Source organism: Drosophila sulfurigaster, chromosome X (assembly GCF_023558435.1).
Source record: "Drosophila sulfurigaster albostrigata strain 15112-1811.04 chromosome X, ASM2355843v2, whole genome shotgun sequence".
NCBI classification, from domain to species: domain Eukaryota; kingdom Metazoa; phylum Arthropoda; class Insecta; order Diptera; family Drosophilidae; genus Drosophila; species Drosophila sulfurigaster.
This window is the reverse complement of record NC_084885.1, coordinates 2,771,327-2,791,335: the sequence shown is the minus strand read 5'-3', so window position 1 is coordinate 2,791,335 and position 20,009 is coordinate 2,771,327. Positions and strand designations below refer to the sequence as shown.

Sequence of the window (20,009 nt, the reverse complement as noted above, 5' to 3'; positions counted from 1 at the left end):
GATACTCAAGCTGAAATTAAAGAGCTGTAACAAAGCTGTGTGGAAAATATTTATGAGCGAAGTGATGAAAGAGCGCTTTTCTTTCATTTTCCTAAAGAATGTTAAAGCTGACCTTCTCATCCCTTTGTCAGCATATTTCTTGTGTTGTATCCAAGTCGAGGGTTGCCTTTACAATTTGTTTTGAGTCAATTGTGGCACTTGCCACTTGCCACTTGCCATGAACTGACCTCCACAGCTCTTGACCAATGAACTTTGCCGATGTATGTATGTGTGTGTGTGTGTGTGTGTGTGTGTGTGTGTGCTTGGTTGTGTTTTACAGTTATGCTTTTCACTTGTCATCATCGATTGTCGCCTGCAGCTAATTAACGCTGCATATGCATAAGATGTGTTTGGGGGTTAAAAGCGGAACTAACCGAGGCACTGCAAATGGGTTGGAAGGGGTAGGGGGTAGCGGGGAGAAGAAGAAGGGCGCATATTGTGGCCGATTATTAAGCACGGACAGCGCGGTCGACGAGTGCTTTTGGCCTTGAGTGTAGCTTAAAATGCGCCAACAAGCAAGCGTTAGCGCGTGTGCTGTTCTCATTCTCGGTTTTCGGTTCTCGGTTCTCGTTTCTCTTTCATGTTGAGCCCTGTTTACCCCCCGTTCCCTTCGATACCCCGCAGAACTATTTCCTCCATTGTTTTGCATAGTTTGCTCTGTGATTTTCATCGCACTTCGATTATGAAAGACGCCACTTGGTCAGCTGCTCGCTCAAGACTATGCCACTTTCTATCGTTCACTCTTTCACTCTTTCCCTCTCTCTCGCTTTCTCCTCTTGCTCTATGCTTTGTGTATTTCCGGTTGTGTGCAAAGCCAAGGTTTCAAAATTAAATTAGAGCAAAACAACACACAACCAGCCGACGACGATCGCTGTCGGAGAATCGGCAAACGAAACCAAGAAGCCGATTCCAAGCGCGATTTCCATTCCCATTCCCATTCCCAATCCGATTCCGATTGCGATTGCGATTCCCAGTCGAGTCCGGGGGAAACTGCACTTGAAAGTGGCGCGCGCGCCCGTTCACATCACAGCGTGCTCTGAATGTGTCATTTCATTTTTGTTTTATTATTATTGTTGTTGCGGTGCGAGGCGAGGAGAATAAACTACAAAGCTGGTGTCGGGAATTATGCACGCGGCGCCCGCGGTGCGTTCGCCAGCTGAGATGCGCCACAAGAAGAAGAGGTAGAGGATGAATGATGTGAACCACTCAAACCAAAGCAAAGCAAACCAAACCAAACCAAACCAGTTGCCAGTTGCCAGTTTGCAGTTACCAGTTCAACTCCACTCCACCCGAGGCATGCAAATCCAAAAAAAAAACCAAAATACAAATAATATATATTTCAAAATATAGAAAACTTCGCGAGAGACTGTGCGCAATCTAGTTGACACATCGCAATGGTGTCTTCTTCACTCGCTCTTTTTTTCCCAAATCTCTAAAGTTATTTTCTTCACCTTCTTTATTTTTTTTTCTCTTGCTTTTACCCTTTTTTTTTACATGTGCTTGTGTCGCCGTTTCGTTTGTGCTTCGTGTGTTGTGTGCTTTGGCTTCACAAACCAAAAAATAAAAAAAATAAAAAAAAATTAAAACAAAAAACAACGTGCAGGCAGAAGCAGTTCGTCATGCAGGATAACTTTAAGATGATGTAACTATACTCGTATATCGATTAATACCTTTTTTTATCTTCATAAGTGTAAGCTCGACTCAATTGCAGCGCTCTTCGCACAGAATTAACACATTTGAAAAGATGTTGGGAACAATAGCCAATACTTTTCATATAGTTTATTCAATCTAATGCAGATTCCGATTATCGTTAACCAAGTTATCGATAACGCCAAACTTTTTATAGCTTAAATTATCGAAATTATTTTGTATATATAGTTAAAGTTTATAATGTTTATTGGAATAAAAATATAGAGCATATAATAAAATGCAGCTTTTCGATGACGATCGATAAACAAGTTATCGATAACGACAAACATACAATATTGGATATATATTTATTTTATATTATAATCTTTGATAAAGTATACTAAAATTTCGATATATATAAATTATGTATTGTGATAAATAGATCATAAAATTTTGAGCATATTTGTACGATGATCGATAAAGAGGTTATCGATAACGATAAACATAAAATTATCGAGGTATATATTTTTTATTATGATGTTTGATAAAATATATGTACATACATGCAGACTATGAAATCAAATGCAGTTTTTTGATAAGCGATAAAAAATGTATCGATAACGACAGCACATAAAATTATCGCTATATGGAATCGATAATTTAGTTCATATGGGGATAGATTCCTAGCGAAATTGTTTTTTATTGTTATATACATTTTTGATTATTATGTTTCACAAAATAAAAATAGAATGCAGAATATATCTTTTCATTTATTTTGTATAGAATGTTATGTAAATGACTGATATTGTTAACTTTATGAATAACACATTACTTATCGATGTTGATTATTAATATTATAGCCATTAAATTTATTTTAATTGAACAGCATTTGAATCAACCTTGAATTGAACGATAAATGAAAAGTTTTAAAAGTGACAAAAAGTTGTTTCACATTTTTATTTAAATTCTTTGATTACCTTTGAATACAAAAATATACAAATTTTTTAAATTGAATAATTTTGTAACTCAAAGCAATATTTATTGAGTCTTCGTACTACAGCAAAAGCAAAACTGAAAAATATTTTTATTTTTGAAATTAAATAAATAAAGAATTACGAGTAAATTTGAATGAGCGCATTTATACAAACATTTTGTATTTTTGGGATTAACAATAATATGAAAATATATACATTTGCTTTTAAAATTCTAAATTGAATGCATAAAGATTAATGAATAATGACGTCTTAACTATAGTTTTGTGATATATGAACAACTTTTAATGTATTGTACAAATTTTTAATGGCATCGTCATAAATTTTCTTTACACTTGGTTGTTGATATTTTGATAGCATTGTTAATAAAGCAAACAGATGTTGATCCATTACTTGTAAATATCTGAAATTTCAAATAATATCGATATAGAAATTTCGTCAGTTTTTCATAGTGTTGAATTAAGAATATTTTTTACGCATAACAATATCAAACATCAGTTGAAAGTTGATATTTGTCTATGCACTGATTAAATATATGTTTGACGTTGTGCAACACTGTAAGCACTGCAAGTACTGGCAAGTATTCCAACTATTTGCAGTGTCAGACAAGTGCAGAAGGAAAACTGCAATCTCAGACACAGTGCGAAGAGCGCTGCATGAATGTAGCACACACAATTTGCTAGAGACTTTCGCTTTAACTGTAATCGTAATAAAGCTAGTTTTGTACTTGGCTACGACACGTACTTCAGCTGCTCCCCACTGCGAGGGAGTGTGGGGAAAGCGGGAGGGGAAGCGGGAGCGGGCACAATGACTCGACCGCAATTGAAGTCGCTGCCGGAAATGTCAGGCGGCACGAAAGAATTCCATCAAGTGGCGCGCAGTGAGGGCAAAATACCAAACACGTTGGTTGAGTATGGGTTTAGAAGAGGGAGAGGGGTAGGGGGAGTGGGTGAGAGTGTTTTGAAAGGAATCTTTCGGGAGGGAGAGAGAGGGGGGGTGGGAGGTGCAAGCACAAAATATTTTGTAGTCCAGCCAAGCGACGTCGACAGGTCTTTGTTTTGCTTTTGCTTAACGAACAATTTTTAATTGATTTGCTTGTTTTTCGCCTTCACCGTGGCCATGACCAGCTAGCCGACAACCTGCTGCCGCTGCCGCTGCCCTGACTCCTTCCCCCCCCTCCCCTTCCCGACCCACTCATAGAATACCCAGCAATCAAAAATGCCCGCTAACCGTTTCAGCCGCCGCCTGACGTCTTCGTCTTCGTCTTCGTCTTCGTCTTCGTCTTGGTCTTCGTTGCTTGTTTTATGGCACACACACGCACACACAGTCACAGCTCAGGAGGATGACGAGGAGGAGGAGGAGGGGGGAGAGGGAAAGAGGGGCTAAAAGACGCCATCAATTTTGTTATTTTTAGCACGAAAATCGTTTTGCCATTGTGTGTGCTGCCTTATGACAGAGCACCCAAGACAGTCTGAGGCGGAGGAGGAGGAGGAGGAGGAGACGGCTAAGGAGGAGGAGAAGAGCGCTGTGTTTGTGCATATGTCAAATGCAAAGCGTTCTTCTCCAGCCTTGCAGCAGCAGCCACCGCACAGCAGGAGAGCACAAAGAGAGAGGCAGAGGGAGGGAGATTGAGGAACAGTCTGTCAGATTGGATTTGATAGTCGCTAGATGATGATGATCCATTACAGAGCGCGGCTGGGCATTGAGAAATTTATTTGTTTGTTTGTTTGCGCGACATTTCTTTGTAGGCGGACAAGCGGCAGATGAGAGGGGCAGTGGGGGAAAGTAAGGGAAGGGAACTGCTGTTAAGTTTAGCGATTTATTTGTCCCGTGTTGCTCTGCTGTTGTGGCAACGCTGACAAACAAAAATTTGATCAATATTTTCGCTCTCTCTCGCTCGCTCGCTCGCTTGCTCTCTCTCTCTCTCTGTCCTTCCCCTCGACTGGAGTAAGAGTGACCCATGGAAAATGGCCCCAAAAAAGAACAGAAAGAAAAACAGGTCGTATATTCCACGTGCCGTGACTGCTGCCAGCCTGCTTATTAGCCATGAAGGTTGCCTGCTTTCTGCTGTTTTTTTTTTTGTGCTCTGTTCTGTTCTGTTGTCGCAAATGCAAATCGAAAGCAGCAACAACAATAAAAACAGGCAATGCATATTCGCTATGACACTGGGCGCAATTTGCATGGCATATGCTAGCCGTGATCTGACCATGCTTTGGCCCACGTTGCGTATGCGTCATATGACGCCGTCAGATTGCGCATGCGACGCGTTGTGCATGCAAACCAGCTGCTGACCTCCATGTTTCTGTGTGTGTGTGTGTTTTGTCGCTGCTGCTGCTGCTGCTGATAATCGCGCGCGTCATTAGAGTCACAATCAATGTGACCATGGACGAAACACACACACAAACACACAAACAAATGACAGTCTAACACAACACAAACAGAAAATGATTTGTGTTTGTGTCTGGGAGGTAACAAAATAACACAGAAAAAAGGGTGTTAATGAAATCAGTTACAAGTAATGTGACCATGGAGGATATGAAATGACAGGCTGGCATGCCAACTGCTTTAGCCAAATAAACCGATTGCCAAGGAAGCAGTTGTTGCATTGTTTGTGCTCGCAACAAATGCAAATGCAAAAGCGAAAGCGAACGAATTTGTGTGTGTGTGTATGTGTGTGTGTGTGTGTGCAGCTGTTAAGCGAAATTAGCATGGCGAACAAATGACATAATTATGGTATCAAATTAAAGTGACTCGCCAGACGAACAATCCAATCGTTGCTTATATACAGTTTATAGAATTTGCATTTTATTATATTAACCATCAAATTAAACCGGCTTGACAGTTCAGTAATGGGAATATAAACCAGAAGGATGTAAAAAAAGATTAATTGTAAAAATGCTGTAGTTGTCTATGCGGTATTGTTCTTGGAATATACCAAATTAGTACTAAATAAATATATACCGAACATATCAGAGTTTAATAAAATATGAATTTAATATTACTTTTAGAATATACTTTAGTGTACGAAGTGAAAAAGCTTCACTTGACTGTGCGGTATTTTTCATAAAATATACCAAAAACTAATACAATATAACAAATTGCATATGCGATATATGAATATAGTATTATTAGAAAACTGGTTAAAAACTAGTTGACTAAGCGGTATTATTCTTTAAAATATCAAACTAACACCAAAAATAATAAAATATATTTAATTTCTTACTTGGTATATATGTATGTACAAGTATATATATATTATTCAAGTATATACATACATAGACTGCAGCAATCTAGAATTTCCATATTTCTTAAATAAAAGTATTTCTTAAATAATATAGTTGTCCTCTTATGCAATAAGATTTATGTTGGGATGTTATGCAAAGCTGAAAAGCAAAATAACTACTTTTGAATTATCAAATTAAAGTGACTTGGATAATGACAATGCATAACTCTGTGATTATATAAAGCAGTTAATTTTCTGATAAATTGATGGAAATGTATTAAATATGTTGCAATATAATTATAATTATTGTATGTTGCCATTAAAAATAGAAAATGGAGTGTATTGGGAGAGAGAGAGAGAGAGTTTAGAAGTATTTTAGTTCAATCGAATGTTTTATCTTTTCTGTTTTAATTTGGGAAATATTTGAAAGTACAAGATAGTATTAAAAATTATATTTATTTATATATGGTATCAAAACATTTCCTGAAATATGAAAGATTATAGATTCTAATGTTAATTTGAAAAGTTTTCAATTATGTATTCCATCAAATTTCCCCAAAAAAGCAACAAAACTATCTTTAAATATAATATTTTAAAATACGTAGTTATTAAAATAATTACAAATTTGTATGCATATTGCAGTTGAGCACGCTCTACTAAAAAGTTTTTGAATCGTTCTAATTTTGTATTTTTATCTAAGTTATGATAAAAATGATATGTACATTTTTATAATTAAATAAAATTCGAACAATTTGCAAAATGCAGGGCAAGTGTGGCATATTAAAAGTTCTCAATTGCAATTGCAGTTTATTAGCCGAGGCAGCGAATATCTGTTATGATTGTCGGTACTGATTCATAAGGGGTTAAAGTATTATTGCTGCTGTCGCTGTCAGCAACGACAACAGCAACAACAGCAACAACAACAACAACAACAACAACAACGAGAGAAACGACAACAACCAGGAGGCATGTTGTTGACAATGAAGCGACGCCGCGTGTTGCAGATGTTGTTGATTTCAAGCTGCGGCAATTGAACGAGCAACCAACTGCAGCAGCAAATGCAGAACAGAAAGAACGAGCGAGAGAGAGAAGGAGTAAAAGAGAGGGAGAGAGAGAGAGCGAGGCACATTTATATTAATCGCCACACAGACACAGTGGGAAAACTGTTACGAAATCAGGCAAAAAGCAAGCATGAGCAAAAGAGCAACGACAATGAGGACGCGATGAGGAACGAGAACTAAAAAAGCGCCAGCCACGAATCGTTAAATCCGAATTGAAATGTTGGCTTCTCGGTAGTCAGGCAGGCAGGCAGGCAGGCAGGGAGGCAGGGAGACAGGCAGCAACAACCACAGCAACGACAACAGCAACAACCACAGCAGCAACAACAATAATACATTAGTTACAGTTACAGTTTTTGTCAGAGTTCACGAGTTGCCAGCCGATGAGTAGCCGAGTTGAGTTAAACTTGCCGCTGAGTGTGTTAGTATGTGTGTGTGTGTGTGTGTGTTTGTGTGTCTGCTGCAGCAGCGCGGCATTTAGTTAAGTTAGCCATGAAGTGAACTCAACTGAACCGAAACAGTCCCGAAATTCAGCCCGAACACCACAACAACTATGACTAACTGCCTCTGTGTGTGTGTGTGTGTGTGTATGTGTGTGTGCTTCAAGTGGTTTGTCTGTGCTGCTTTTGGCTTAGATTTCTGGCCAATTGTTTGGCATTTTTTGAAGAAGTCGCGACGCTGGCAGACAGCAACGCGCGCTCGTCCAGGACTCAAACTCTCGACGTTCTCGACGTTCTCGACTCTCGACGCTCGACGCTCGACACTCGACACTCGAGTCGCAGTTCGAGTTAGCCAACTCGTCGGCCCAGTTAACAGCCAGCAGCAGCGCCTTCGTGCGTGTGCGTTCTCCATCTCGTTCTCACTCGTATTTCCCTGTCTGTGTGTGTTCTGACTTCGTCGTCGTCGTTGCTGCTGCTGCTGCTGCTGCTGTTGGTTGACTGCTGGCGCTTTGTCAACGTCGAGTTCATACAATTGTGGCACGCGGCGCGTTAAGCACGTGGCTCTGACTGATAACACACAGTGTGTGTTAGCCAAGGCTCAGACTAAGTGTGCGACAGAGATAGCGGCGTCAGCCTACCAGCAAGACCAAGAGCAAGAGCGAGAGAAAGAGAGAAAGAGCAAGCTAAACGCGATCCGTGCATATTTTTTGCAATTTTTTTCGTGTGCAAAACCAAACTACTTAAACAACGTCTGTGTATGTGCGTGAGTGCGTGTGTGTGTGTGTGTGTCTAGCCTTATCAATGCACTTAACAACACTGTGATAAACAAGTGGCCTACCACAACAACATCAGCAACTAATTTTTTTTGTCCTTGCAAAGTGCAGTGAAAAAAAAAAACGAAAAGTTTAAACAAAGCTTCAGCAAATCCGCAAACGAAATAAATACTTAATTAATCAATACGTAAAGGCACAATTTTAAACACTTTTATAGCAAACTTTCAATTAATAAATAATAATACTAACCAAAAAAAAATCAAATATAATTATTCAAATTTATAATTATTATAATTGCACAATTTAACAAAGAATTTGATAAGAATTTTTGCAAAACGTAATACACAAAATATATCTGCCAGCAAACAAATATATCAATAATTGGTTTCAACAATGAGTGCACCGAATGGCAACAGCAACACCAACACCAACAACAATGGCAATGGTAATGGTAATGGCAATGGCAATGGCAACGAGCAACAGCCACGTGCAACAACTAGCAACAGCAGCAGCAGCAGCAGTCGTCAAGTTGTTGACATTTCGACAGCAACAGCAACAGCTGCTGTCACACAGCCACGCCCAGCCACGGCTCCAGCTCGCAGCAGCAACAACAACAACAACAACAATAACTACAGCAGCAGCAGCAACAGCCACACCAGCAACAACAACAACCATGTGCCGCAGCCCAGCAGCAGCAACTTTAACAACAACAACAGCCAGAGCCAGAGCCAGAGCAGCAGCAGCAGCAACAACAACAACGAGAGTAGCCACAGCAGCAGCCTGGTTGTCAGCGGCATTACAGCGGCAGCCACACACGCCAGCAGCAGCAGCCAGAGTCAAAGTCAGAGTCAGAGCAGCAACAATAATCACATCTATGTAAATCCGCATAGCTACGACAGCAGCAGCAGCACCGCAGGCAGCGGCAACATTAGCGGCTCGACGGCAGTGATGTTGCCGTCATCAACGACAGCAACATTACCGCTGCCATCAACAACGCTGCCGCTGACGCTGCAACTGTTGCCCGCGGACAGCGCACAGAACAGCAGCAGCAACAGCAATGGCCTGAGTCTGGGGGCGATCAGTCGACCGGCAACATCGACCACGCTAAGCACTTTGAACACATATCTTTTTCCCTGTGGCGCCGATTCGGCGGGCACAATTGGTGGCGGGACTTTCAACGGCAGCGCCAGCTGCGATCTCGACAGCAACTTCAGCCAGATGGTGGCCAACGGTGGCAGCGAGGCGGGCAGCAGCTCAGCGGCGCAGAGCCCAGCCTTTGGCGGAGGCGGAGGCGGAGGAGGAGGAGGAGGCAACTTGGGATTGGGACTTGCTGTGAACTTTGGTGGCTTTATCAACAAGCGACGCATTCGCAAGCTGTTTGGCGTTGGCGCCAGCAATGTCAGCGATAGCCTGGGACCTTACGGAGGTGGCGGAGCGTTGCGCAGACGCAGCTCGCATCTGGTGCAGTTCCACAAGAAGAAGCAGGAGCAGCTGGAGCAGCAGCAGCGGATTGCCACCGTTGCCTCGGCGAACGCAGCGTTTTTGGAACGCAAGGAGCAACAGCAACAGTTGCTGCAACAGCAACAGCAGCAGCAACACCTGCAACAGTTGCCGCCACAGTTGATGTTGCCACAGCCGGAGCAGAAGAAGAAGAAGAAGCCACCGGGACCGCCAGCTCAAGTGCGTCAGCAGGCATCGCGAACCATGGACGATCCGCTGATGAATCGGCCGCGGAAGAACACGCCAGCTGTGAGCAAGAAGAAGGACAAGGAGAAGGACAAATTCAAGGACTATGGCTATGAGAAGTACCCAAAACAAAAACCCAAAAACAAAAACAAAAGCACAGTTCTCTTACACAAAAATACACATACAAATTCAGGCCAATTAATTTTGTTTTCTTTTAGTAATTTGTTTTTAGTATTTTAGCGTAGTAATTGAGTATTTTAATTGCTGTTTCGTTGCGTTAAGAATAAAAAAAAAAAAATTGAATTTTTGAAAAATAAAATCTACAACTCAAACTTTGCTGTTTTCTTTGCTGCTTTCCTCACCCGACTTTGCGACTTTTGCGGCTTCGGCTTCAGCTTCAGCTTTAGCTTTATCTTCGAATTTTGAAAACCACAGTTTACAGCTTCCTATTTTTTTTTCGCTTTCAACTTCTTTCGGCACACACACAGCTTTTACCACACACAGCGAATTGCGTATACCCTACGTTAATGTTAGGGTATCTTTACTAAACTAAATTTGGTAAGCAATATTTTTCAATTTTCTCAATTGCGATTTTAGCTATGTATTTAATGCTTGAAATTTATAAGTAATGAGTGAATTATCCTGAACAAACAACTCTTTAGGGAATTACAATTTTTGGTGTTTTCATTTTTTGTTGGCTGCTCAACATGGCGTATGCGTAATGGCTGGCGTCTGGCAACGGGCAACGGGCAACGGGCAACGGGCGACGGGTTCAAAGCAAGCCAGCCAAGCAAAGTCCAAGTCCAAGTCATTGCCCCGTCGCATCGAGACAACGACTCCAAAAATGGCGTTCACTTCCGCCTCTTTGGCTTTGCCTTTGGCTTTTAGCTTGTTATTGTTATATCTTTGGCCAGATTTTTTTTCTGCTTTCTGCTAGCCGCCGGCGCCGTTGTCTGTCCGCGAGTCGTGTTGTCGCCGTTTGTCGCCAATCGTCGCAGCCAAAAATATATTTCGATTCCAGAAGCAACGAATGTGCGTAGTCATCTGTGCGACTAACTGGAGCCGGCATAACTCAACTCAACTCAACTCCACTCACACACACACACACACACACACACTCACGCACTCACAGACTTGGTTGCTGCTGACTGGCTCATTACGCATACGTCATGTTGCCATGTTGCATAAGAGAAGTTGCTGTAATTAATGTATTTTCGTGTGCGTGCACGTGCTCCACATACACACGCACACTCACATATGTGTGTATGTGTGTGTGTGTGTGTGTGTGTGTGTGTGCGTGTATGTGTGTTGAGCCAAGGTCAAAGGCAAATGTTTGCTCCAAACAGGTGCAGAAAAGAAATTCGTGCCAAATTTCGCAATTTGTTATGCAACAGATTTTTTGTGTTTCTCTTTGCCGAGTTTATCAAACAAATTCGCGAGCTGCAATTAGCTTCAGCACATCAATTTTATTGGGACTTGAATGTATTTTAAAATATCGTCAATAAAATAAATCAACGATTGAAATGCGTTGATTTCTTATTTTGAATGTGTGTGTTTAAATGTGTGAGTAAAAAATATTATTTTAATATACAAATCCTATCGCTAATCAACTTTATATTGCTAGAGCTACAAATAGTGAAAAGAATTTACTATTTACGATTTACTGATGCAGTGTTTTATCTGATCTTTCTTAAACCATGAAGCGATACATTTTTGTACTCTACCATATAATTTTTATACCCGCTACCCATATGGTAGAAGGGTATTATAACTTTGTGCCGGCAGGAAATGTATGTATCAGGCAGAAGGAGGCATCTCCGACCCTATAAAGTATATATATTCTTGATCAGCGTCAACAGCCGAGACGATCTAGCCATGTCCGTCTGTCCGTCTGTCCGTCTGTGTGTCTGTCCGTATGAAACACTGGATCTCAGAGACTATAAGAGATAGAGCTTTAATTTTTGACAGCATTTGTTATGTTTGCACGCAGATCAAGTTTGTTTCAAATTTTTGCCACGCCCACTTCCGCCCCCGCAAATCAAAAAAATCGAATAACAAGCCTAATTTTAAAGCTAGAGTTGCGAATTTTGGTATATATAATAACTACTATAGTAGTTATGATTCCTGAAAATTTGGTTACGATTAGATACAAATTGTGGAAGTTATTAAAGAAATCCTTTGTATGGGCAAAAGCGCCTACTTATGTTACTAGGGTCTGAGTTGCTTTGTCCGACAATCTGGTACATTGTGCCGTCTATGGTATATTTTGAATGGTGTACTATATCGATATACCAAATATACCATTTGGTATATTTTTAGTATTTTTGCAGTATATTCGGTATATTTTGCCTTTATTAAAAATGGGTAGCGGGTATCTCACAGTCGAGCACACTCGACTTACTTGTTAAATAAGTTTTTTTGGTTACTTTTAAATATTTAAAAACTGTTGATATTAATTACATAGCCCAAAACATTGTGAAAGTTAAGTTCAAAACAAATAATGGGTGTCCCGACCGATATTTACGGTCTTGTGGTAAACGGTTTACTTAATGTTATTCAAATTCAAATATGTTTGCTCTCACTTAGCATAGACATATCAAAGCATCTTCTTACATAACAATTGGGGGGATACAAATAAAATAAACTGTCATTGGAAAACCGACGTTACACACAACCAACGTTGGGGTCAAAAGGGTTACAAAATAGACAATGTCGAGAAAATTTTGTTGGCCTGAGCAAGCGGGAATAGAATTGACTATTTATCATAAATTAATACAGAGTTAAACATGTTTTAAATGACTTTTTAAGTTAAACCCATTAAGCAACAAATTTATTTAAATTAACAGAATATGGCAATGGAATAATTGAAGCAAATAATATAACGTATTAAATTCATGCTCTTGCATTTCATATTTAAATGTTTTAAATGCGAAAATATTCAATCGAAAAATACAATTATTTTCAACTATACAGAAAATGTCGAGGAATATTTTAAATCAACTTATCGTCGATTTTTGGCATAATTTACAAAAAAATTGCAATAATTGAATTTGCAGTTTCTACGCCTTCATGCAAAATCACAATTATTTCTTTTGCAAGCAATGTCAAATGAACTTTCTAAAGTTTAAGTCCAAGTTACACAGAGTAGATAGAATTAATACAGTCTTCTAAGTTTGTCATATAAAATGTTTTATCTGTTGAAGAATATGTAAAGAGATTATTTCTTAAATTGTTTGCACGAAAAATTATTATGTATAATAATGAATTAATAATTATGTATTTATTGTAATACTTCAACACTCGCAGATATGTCTAAACTTTAAAAGCCTTCACTTTGAGAATTTTTAAATGCCAATTGATGTAGTTTTCTTACATCTAATGAACACTTTACTCTCATTAAAAGAAACCCAATAACAACTACAGTATAAAAATTGTAGAAGTTATTGAGGAACACTTTTTGTATGAAAAAAAAAACTGCTGCTGATGTTGTGTTTTAGTTATTTTGGTTGGCAATAGTTTATTTTTGAGCTCTATGGTATATTTTGAATTTAATGGTATATCTACATACCAAATAAAGCCTTGGGTAGAATTTAGTTGACAATCTGGTATAATATATGCAATATATGGTATATTTTAAAATAATAAGTTGAGCAATATACAATATATACAATTTACTAAATATAGCATTGGGTGTATTTTAGTTCACAATCTTGTATTTTGTGAACTCCAAGTATATTTTGAATTTTATATAGTATATCTACATATCAGAGATAGCCCTGCGTATATTTGGGTATACATGTATATACATATATTTAAGTATATTTTTGGTATATTAATTTGATATTACCGCACCGGTATGTTATTTTTAAAAATGGTAACAATATACCAATTATATAGTATAAATATATATCAAATATAGCCTTTGGTATATTTTAGTATCTTTCGGTATATAAATTTAGTACATTTTAAGAATATTGCCCTAGCTCGCTCTTTTTGAAAATGGGTAGCGGGTATCTCACAGTCGAGCATACTCGATAGTAGTACACTTACTGGTTTAGTTTTTATATAAGTCAACTCTCGACTTAATATCTACAATTGTTTACATTAAATACAATAAATTTGTAAATTTATTAAGTGTGTCATTACTCACATTGCTCATTGTAATATTCGATATATTGTTCTATTTGGTCTTAAATGAATTTCGTATTTTTTTATACGTTGTAAAATTCTCAATGCTTTATTTGACATATTTCTGCGATTTACTTGAATACTTTAAGCGCCTTCGCCTTGAGGTTAAGTCGAAACTTCCTTAAGACTCTCGCTCACTCTATTATGGAGCGAGGAGCAGTTGGCTTGCTTTTTCATTTCTCAAGCTTGTGTGACAGATAGTCAAGCATTGCATTTGGTGCATTGCGAAAGCGAGCAAATCGAATATTCGATTTTGCCGTTAGCCTTTCGTTCATCTCAGTGAAACGGCATTTTCTTGGGTTTTATTTTCCTGCGCTTTTCATCGCATTTCTCTATACTACGCTGTGTAGCTTATTTCGCATTTATGTAATGTGTCACAAGCACAGCAACAGCAACAGCAACGGCAACAACAACAACAACAATAATAACAATAACAAAATTGCAGAAATGGGTAACAACAACAACAGCTCATAATAAAAAGCAAACAGAAAAAATGTTGCGAGAAAATTGCTTTAATGTGCCTTGCGTGTGTGTTGCCTTCAATGTGTAAGTGTGTGTGTGTGTGTGTGTGTGTGTGTGTGTGTGTGTGTGTGTGTGTGTGTGTCGCGTGTGTTGTGTTTGCCCTTTGCATTGCGGTTGTTATTGTTGGTGTTGTTGTTATTATTTGCGCGCTTTTTAGCTGCTTCCGTCGCTGCCATTTCATTTGGCCAACCGAAATTTATGTCAATGCCACAGCAACAACAGCAACAGAAACAACAGCCGGCAACAGCCACACAACAATAACTTAAATAATAAACACAAAGCAGGTGTGCATGTTGATGTGTGTGTGTGTGCGGGGGTGTCTAATGTGTGTGTGTGTGTGTGTTTTGCTTTTTTGTGCCGACATGCAAAACAAAGTCAAACTTGTGACTGAGTTTCGCGCCTGGCAAACATTACTCTGCAGTTTCAGTTAATTGGCAACAGCAACAACAACACAGCCACGCCCACTCACACACACACATATGCTGCTGTCGCCCCGGCAACTTCAGGCGACAAAAAAGCACAGAAAAGAAATGAAAGAGCGAAAAAAACAGAAACTGAAACAGAAACAGAAACGAACATGCGACGTCGCGGCGACTTGTAGCCGCCATTTGAATTACCATTGCCCGGCAAACTTGGCCGCCCACAGCGACCTCGCCCACTTGCTCGCCATGCCCCCACCCACTGCAGAGGGTGGAAGGGAGGGTAAGTAGGCAGGCAGGCAGGCAGGCGGGGTAACATGGGCCAAGTGCCCTTGATTTGTGTGCACGGCATGTGGCGGCGTGTTGACTATTTGCATTGCATGTCAGCGTCGCATGTGTGTGTGTGTGTGTAGTATTGTGTAGTGACTGCGTGAATATGTATGTGTGTATGTGTATGTGTGTGTGTGTCCAATAATTTCGTAACATGGCCTTTGTGGCGATCTTTGTGGTGCGATAAGTGAAAGCTAAAAAAAAAAACAACACACAAGCCAAAGCGTTTCAAACGTCGCAAAATGCTCGACTGCAACATACGCTATAGAATAATAGCAGGCGAAATATTATTGTGTATATCCTATTGATATTTTGATGTTCCATTTAAATTGTTGATTTCATGTAAATAAATTAACAGAGAATGTCAAAAGAATAAACAGAATAGACATTTTCAATTTCTGTCTTTCTTAAAGACAATTTATTTTTTATATTTCAATTCTCTCTCGAAGACAGAATTTAAATTTACAATTTAATATTTCTTTTTCAATTTATTAATTTATTTTAAAAATACTCGACTGACGAATTAGCATGAATTGTCTTACTGCTATTTTGATTGTTTTTGTTGGCTTATTTTAACTAAAAAGCAGCAAAAATTAACAAAGAATGTGAGGAGAACTTTTGAAGTGTTTGGAATAAACAGAATTATAATTTTCAATTTAATATTTACATTGAAATTTGTACTTCGAAATAAATATTAAAATTCATATAATTATCTATCTTGTAGATTTCATTTATTAATTAACAGAGAATGTCGAATGTATCTGATGATTGATGAATTACAAATTTCAATCAAATATGCTCATTAAAAGTATCTCAGGGCAATGCATATACCTCACCGTTGCAGGGTATAAATAATGGCATACAAAATTTCGACGCCCAGTCGCAACTTTATTTTGCACTTTGTAACTGAAGCTAATTACGAAAAAATCAAGGAATGCAAGGGGGAAGGGAAACGGAGAGGGAAAACGAAAGGGGAACTGTTGGGGCAGCCCATTGACGAGGTCAGAAGCGAGAGTGTGGCTTGCAGGTGGGCGTGGCAGGGTTGCAAGCAATCGCGTATGCATTATATATAGACTGAGTACTGCAGTTGGCAACTGATTTGCATTCCTCAACGCCTCAGGCTGTTCGCATCGATAACACACAATCGATGCAATCTACGACTCGTATCGATAAGTTGACTTTGGGCTTGCTTTTTATTTCTTTCTTCTGGGTCAAGCAAATGTTAAATTATATAATAACATGAATTCAAAGAATTCGAAAAAGATGTGACAAAGTTTTAAAAAAACTATGAAATAATTCTAGCATTAAATTACAAAAAGAAAGAAAACTACAGTCGAGTGTACTCAACCTGCTTCTATTTTGAAAATATGGAAAAGAATTCGGTATTATTTTTAAAGTATATAAAATAAATGTAAATTTGGCCATATTTGGTATTTAAATATACCATTGCAATCAAATATTTTAGATGCCTATATTTAAAAAACGATATATTTTTTCAAACATACCAAATTAATACTTATATATAAATTGAAGTCTATATTTGGTTTCTTAATTAAATTTTTTATTAATTATGGCATAGAGTAAACTAAATATACCAGAATTAAAAGCAAGAAACAGCAGCCATTGTTATAATGCACTTAAAGGAATTATTAATAATGATAATAATAATAAAAAAAATCTTTTATTTGAAATAAAATATTTTGGTAGTTAGTAAATGTAAATATTATGTAAATAAGAATAAAACAGCAGTTCAATTTAAGAGATAACAATAGTATAGATAGAATAGAAGAACGTAAAACATGATATCAATTAAAAAAAAAAAAATACAGTCTATTTTGAAAGTCGATGTTTCCATTTTTACAGTCACAATTGAAGCTTTTAAACGTTAATCATCTATATTAAATCGAGCAAGCACAACCCATCATTTTTTGCTTTTTGTTTGTGCTAGGAAAGAGAATGAAGAGGAGGAGAAGGAGAAGGAAAGGAGACAAAAGCCACGCGAGGCAAAAGACTTTGGCTTATAGCCAAACTTCAGGCAAGGCGGCAGTCGGCAACCTTGATTCATTCAGATATTTTGTGTATGAAAGGCGAAAGCTTGAAGACATCGAGAGAGTCGCTGCTGCTGTTGGTATTGGACAAATGTGAGCACGAATATTCACGAATCTACTTACGAATATTCAAGTAGATTGTGCGCGCGACGCTGAAAAGTATGCTATGAAAAGTTGTGCCAGGCACTGCAGCAACTCGTGTGACAGAGTGTGTAGAAAACTTTAGTTCAAGTGCCGCCAATTAGCTGCCGCTGTTAACGAACCAAATCTGCCCACAGCCACGCCCATAATGTGTGTCTATATGTGTGTGTGTGTGTATGTGTGTGTGTGTTTGGGGGGCACTCACTTGGCCTTGAACTCACGCCGGCAAATTGAACACGAAACAACAGAAGGCGAATAGTGAAAGTGAAAGTGCAACTTGCCTTGCCTTGCCTTGCCACTTGCGGCAGCTGCATGAATAATGTGCAACCTGAGTGTGAGTCCATGTATGTGTGTGTGTGTGTGTGTGGCATCCGCATGCTGCAGCAGACCCGACGAAGGTCGAAGGGACTGCGACGACGGCGCCACACTGCAGCGCTCCCATTAGCCAAATGCTCCTCGCCACATGCCGCATGCCACATGCCACACGCCAGCTGCCACCCCTTCGCTTAGCTTCGCTGAGCGCAGTTGATGAACTCGCTGACGTCATAGCGTCTAGTCGCTGCACTCTCTCTCGTCTGTGCAACTCACCTGTGCCACCTGCTGTGGCAGCTTTGTCTTATGACCTGCTGCAGCTGCTTCAGCTGCTGCTCCTTCTCTCTCTCTCTCTCTCTCTCTCTCTTCGGGCTGCTTCATTTATTTATTGGCCGCTGCGACAAAGTTGCCAAAGTTTGCTGCCAATTGCTGTCAGTTGCCAGAGTTGCCCCGTGGCGGCGATGACAACAACGAAGACGAAGATGACGACGACGACGACGACGACGTCAGCAGCGATTTATTTGCTGCCGGCCTGTCTGTCTGTCGTTCATCTTTTTTTATTGCCTGACGCTGACTTTTAGCTGTTGTCATTTGGCTGCTGCTGTCTTCCACTTCCTCTTCCTCTTCCACTTTGTCTTCTTCTTCCTATTGTTGCTGCTGCTGTTGTCATTTATTTGCAGTCATAAACTTTTCGCTCGCATCACGCGAGCAACTCTTGGATTTCACTAGATCGCCCGCCTGCTGATTGCTTTTATTACACACGCAGACTCTCACACACACACTCTCTCACACACACACATTCAAGCTGTGCGACACTGAAAAGTTGCTCCGATTGTGTTAACTGCTGCTGCTGCTGCTGCTGGCAGCAACAACAGCAACTTTTCGGTCTTTGCTTGTTTATCGCTTATGCTGTTCCGAGTGCCATCTAAGCAACACAAATATGTCCTACACACACACACACACACACACACACACACTCACAGAAGCTATATACTATATACTTCACACACATCTATTCGAAATCTCTTTGTTGCTGCGCTCAAGTCAAATTTCGTAATATGATTCCCATTGTTGTCGCTTGTCAGCAAATCAGCCCCAGAAATTAAACAGCAAAGCCGTCGCTCGACTACCAAATACCCTAGATTTGTGCTATATATTTTATTTGGGGATAAACCAGAAGTCAAACAGCAACACTGCCGCTGGACTAGCAAAATATTGTACACTTTATTACTACAATAAAGCAGGGCAGTTTTTTTACTAATTTGAGTGCTCTCCTTGCAACTTTGAGTTTGGCGCACTGTTGTAGTCGCCTCGATGATACCCTGTATACGCATGCTCTTTAAGTTTCAAAGAAAAGAAAATCCATGTCAAACTCCTGTTAGATTATTTATATCTACGCATGGATTATAATAACAACAAGAGCTTTGGGTCAATGCTTGCAAGCAAGTGGCTGAGCAACGCAGCAGATACCCTGTAACTGCGTGTACATTTTAAACTGAAATGATGTATGTATATGTTCCTTACTTTAAATACTTTGATCAGCTGGCAATTATTTCAACTAGCTGATATTCACGATATTGCGTATACGCAGATTTGTATATACTTTTAGTATATTTAAATACTGTTCAAGAAATCGATGTGAAGATCCGCTGTAATGATATAAGCTGCTAGAATAACATCAAATTGCTGATATCCACGATATTACGTATACGCGGTTTTTTCGATTGAAATGTAGATTTAGTATATTTAAATACTGTTTAATAAATCGTTATACTAATTCTCTGTATTTGCAAAGGAACTTAAGTTTAGCTTAGAGGGAAATCAATGAACTGATATCCACGATACTACTTATACGCTGTATACTAAGTACTTATGGTATATTAAAATACTGTGCAATCAATAGATATACAGATACGCTGTATTTGTGTAACAAACCGCAATGATTAACGCTGCTACGTTGCTTACTTTAAGTATTTATTTAGCTAAGAAGCTCATTAACTAGCCGATATTCACGATGTTACCTTCATATACCGAGTGGACTAAGTATTTATGGTATATTTAAATACTGTGCAATAAATCAATATACAGAAACATGGAATGTGAGTTTTAAATTACACAGTAACATATCAGCTAGCTTATATCCACGTTAATGCGCATTCGCAGTTCTCTACTTTTTATTGTACATTTATACTTATAGTATATTAAAATA

The 20,009-nt window shown here is 39.0% G+C and overlaps 1 protein-coding gene across 17 annotated transcripts in view; it reads left to right on the top strand.

The window, feature by feature from the left end:
* LOC133848465 (potassium voltage-gated channel protein Shaker) overlaps positions 1-20,009 on the top strand; it is a 233,032-nt gene that overhangs the window by 103,775 nt on the left and 109,248 nt on the right. Inside the window, exons 1-2 of one of the 17 annotated variants that reach the window (XM_062284046.1) lie at positions 1,038-1,220; positions 1,643-1,681. The exons of 6 other annotated variants lie outside the window; for them this stretch is intronic. In XM_062284046.1, coding sequence (XP_062140030.1) covers positions 1,165-1,220; positions 1,643-1,681 — 95 coding nt within the window. In that variant the 5' untranslated portion in view covers positions 1,038-1,164. Of the gene's footprint in view, positions 1-1,037; positions 1,334-1,642; positions 1,682-8,496; positions 9,960-20,009 lie in introns of those variants that run through there. 10 more of the 17 variants (XM_062284047.1, XM_062284054.1, XM_062284049.1 and 7 more) reach the window with 10 other exon arrangements.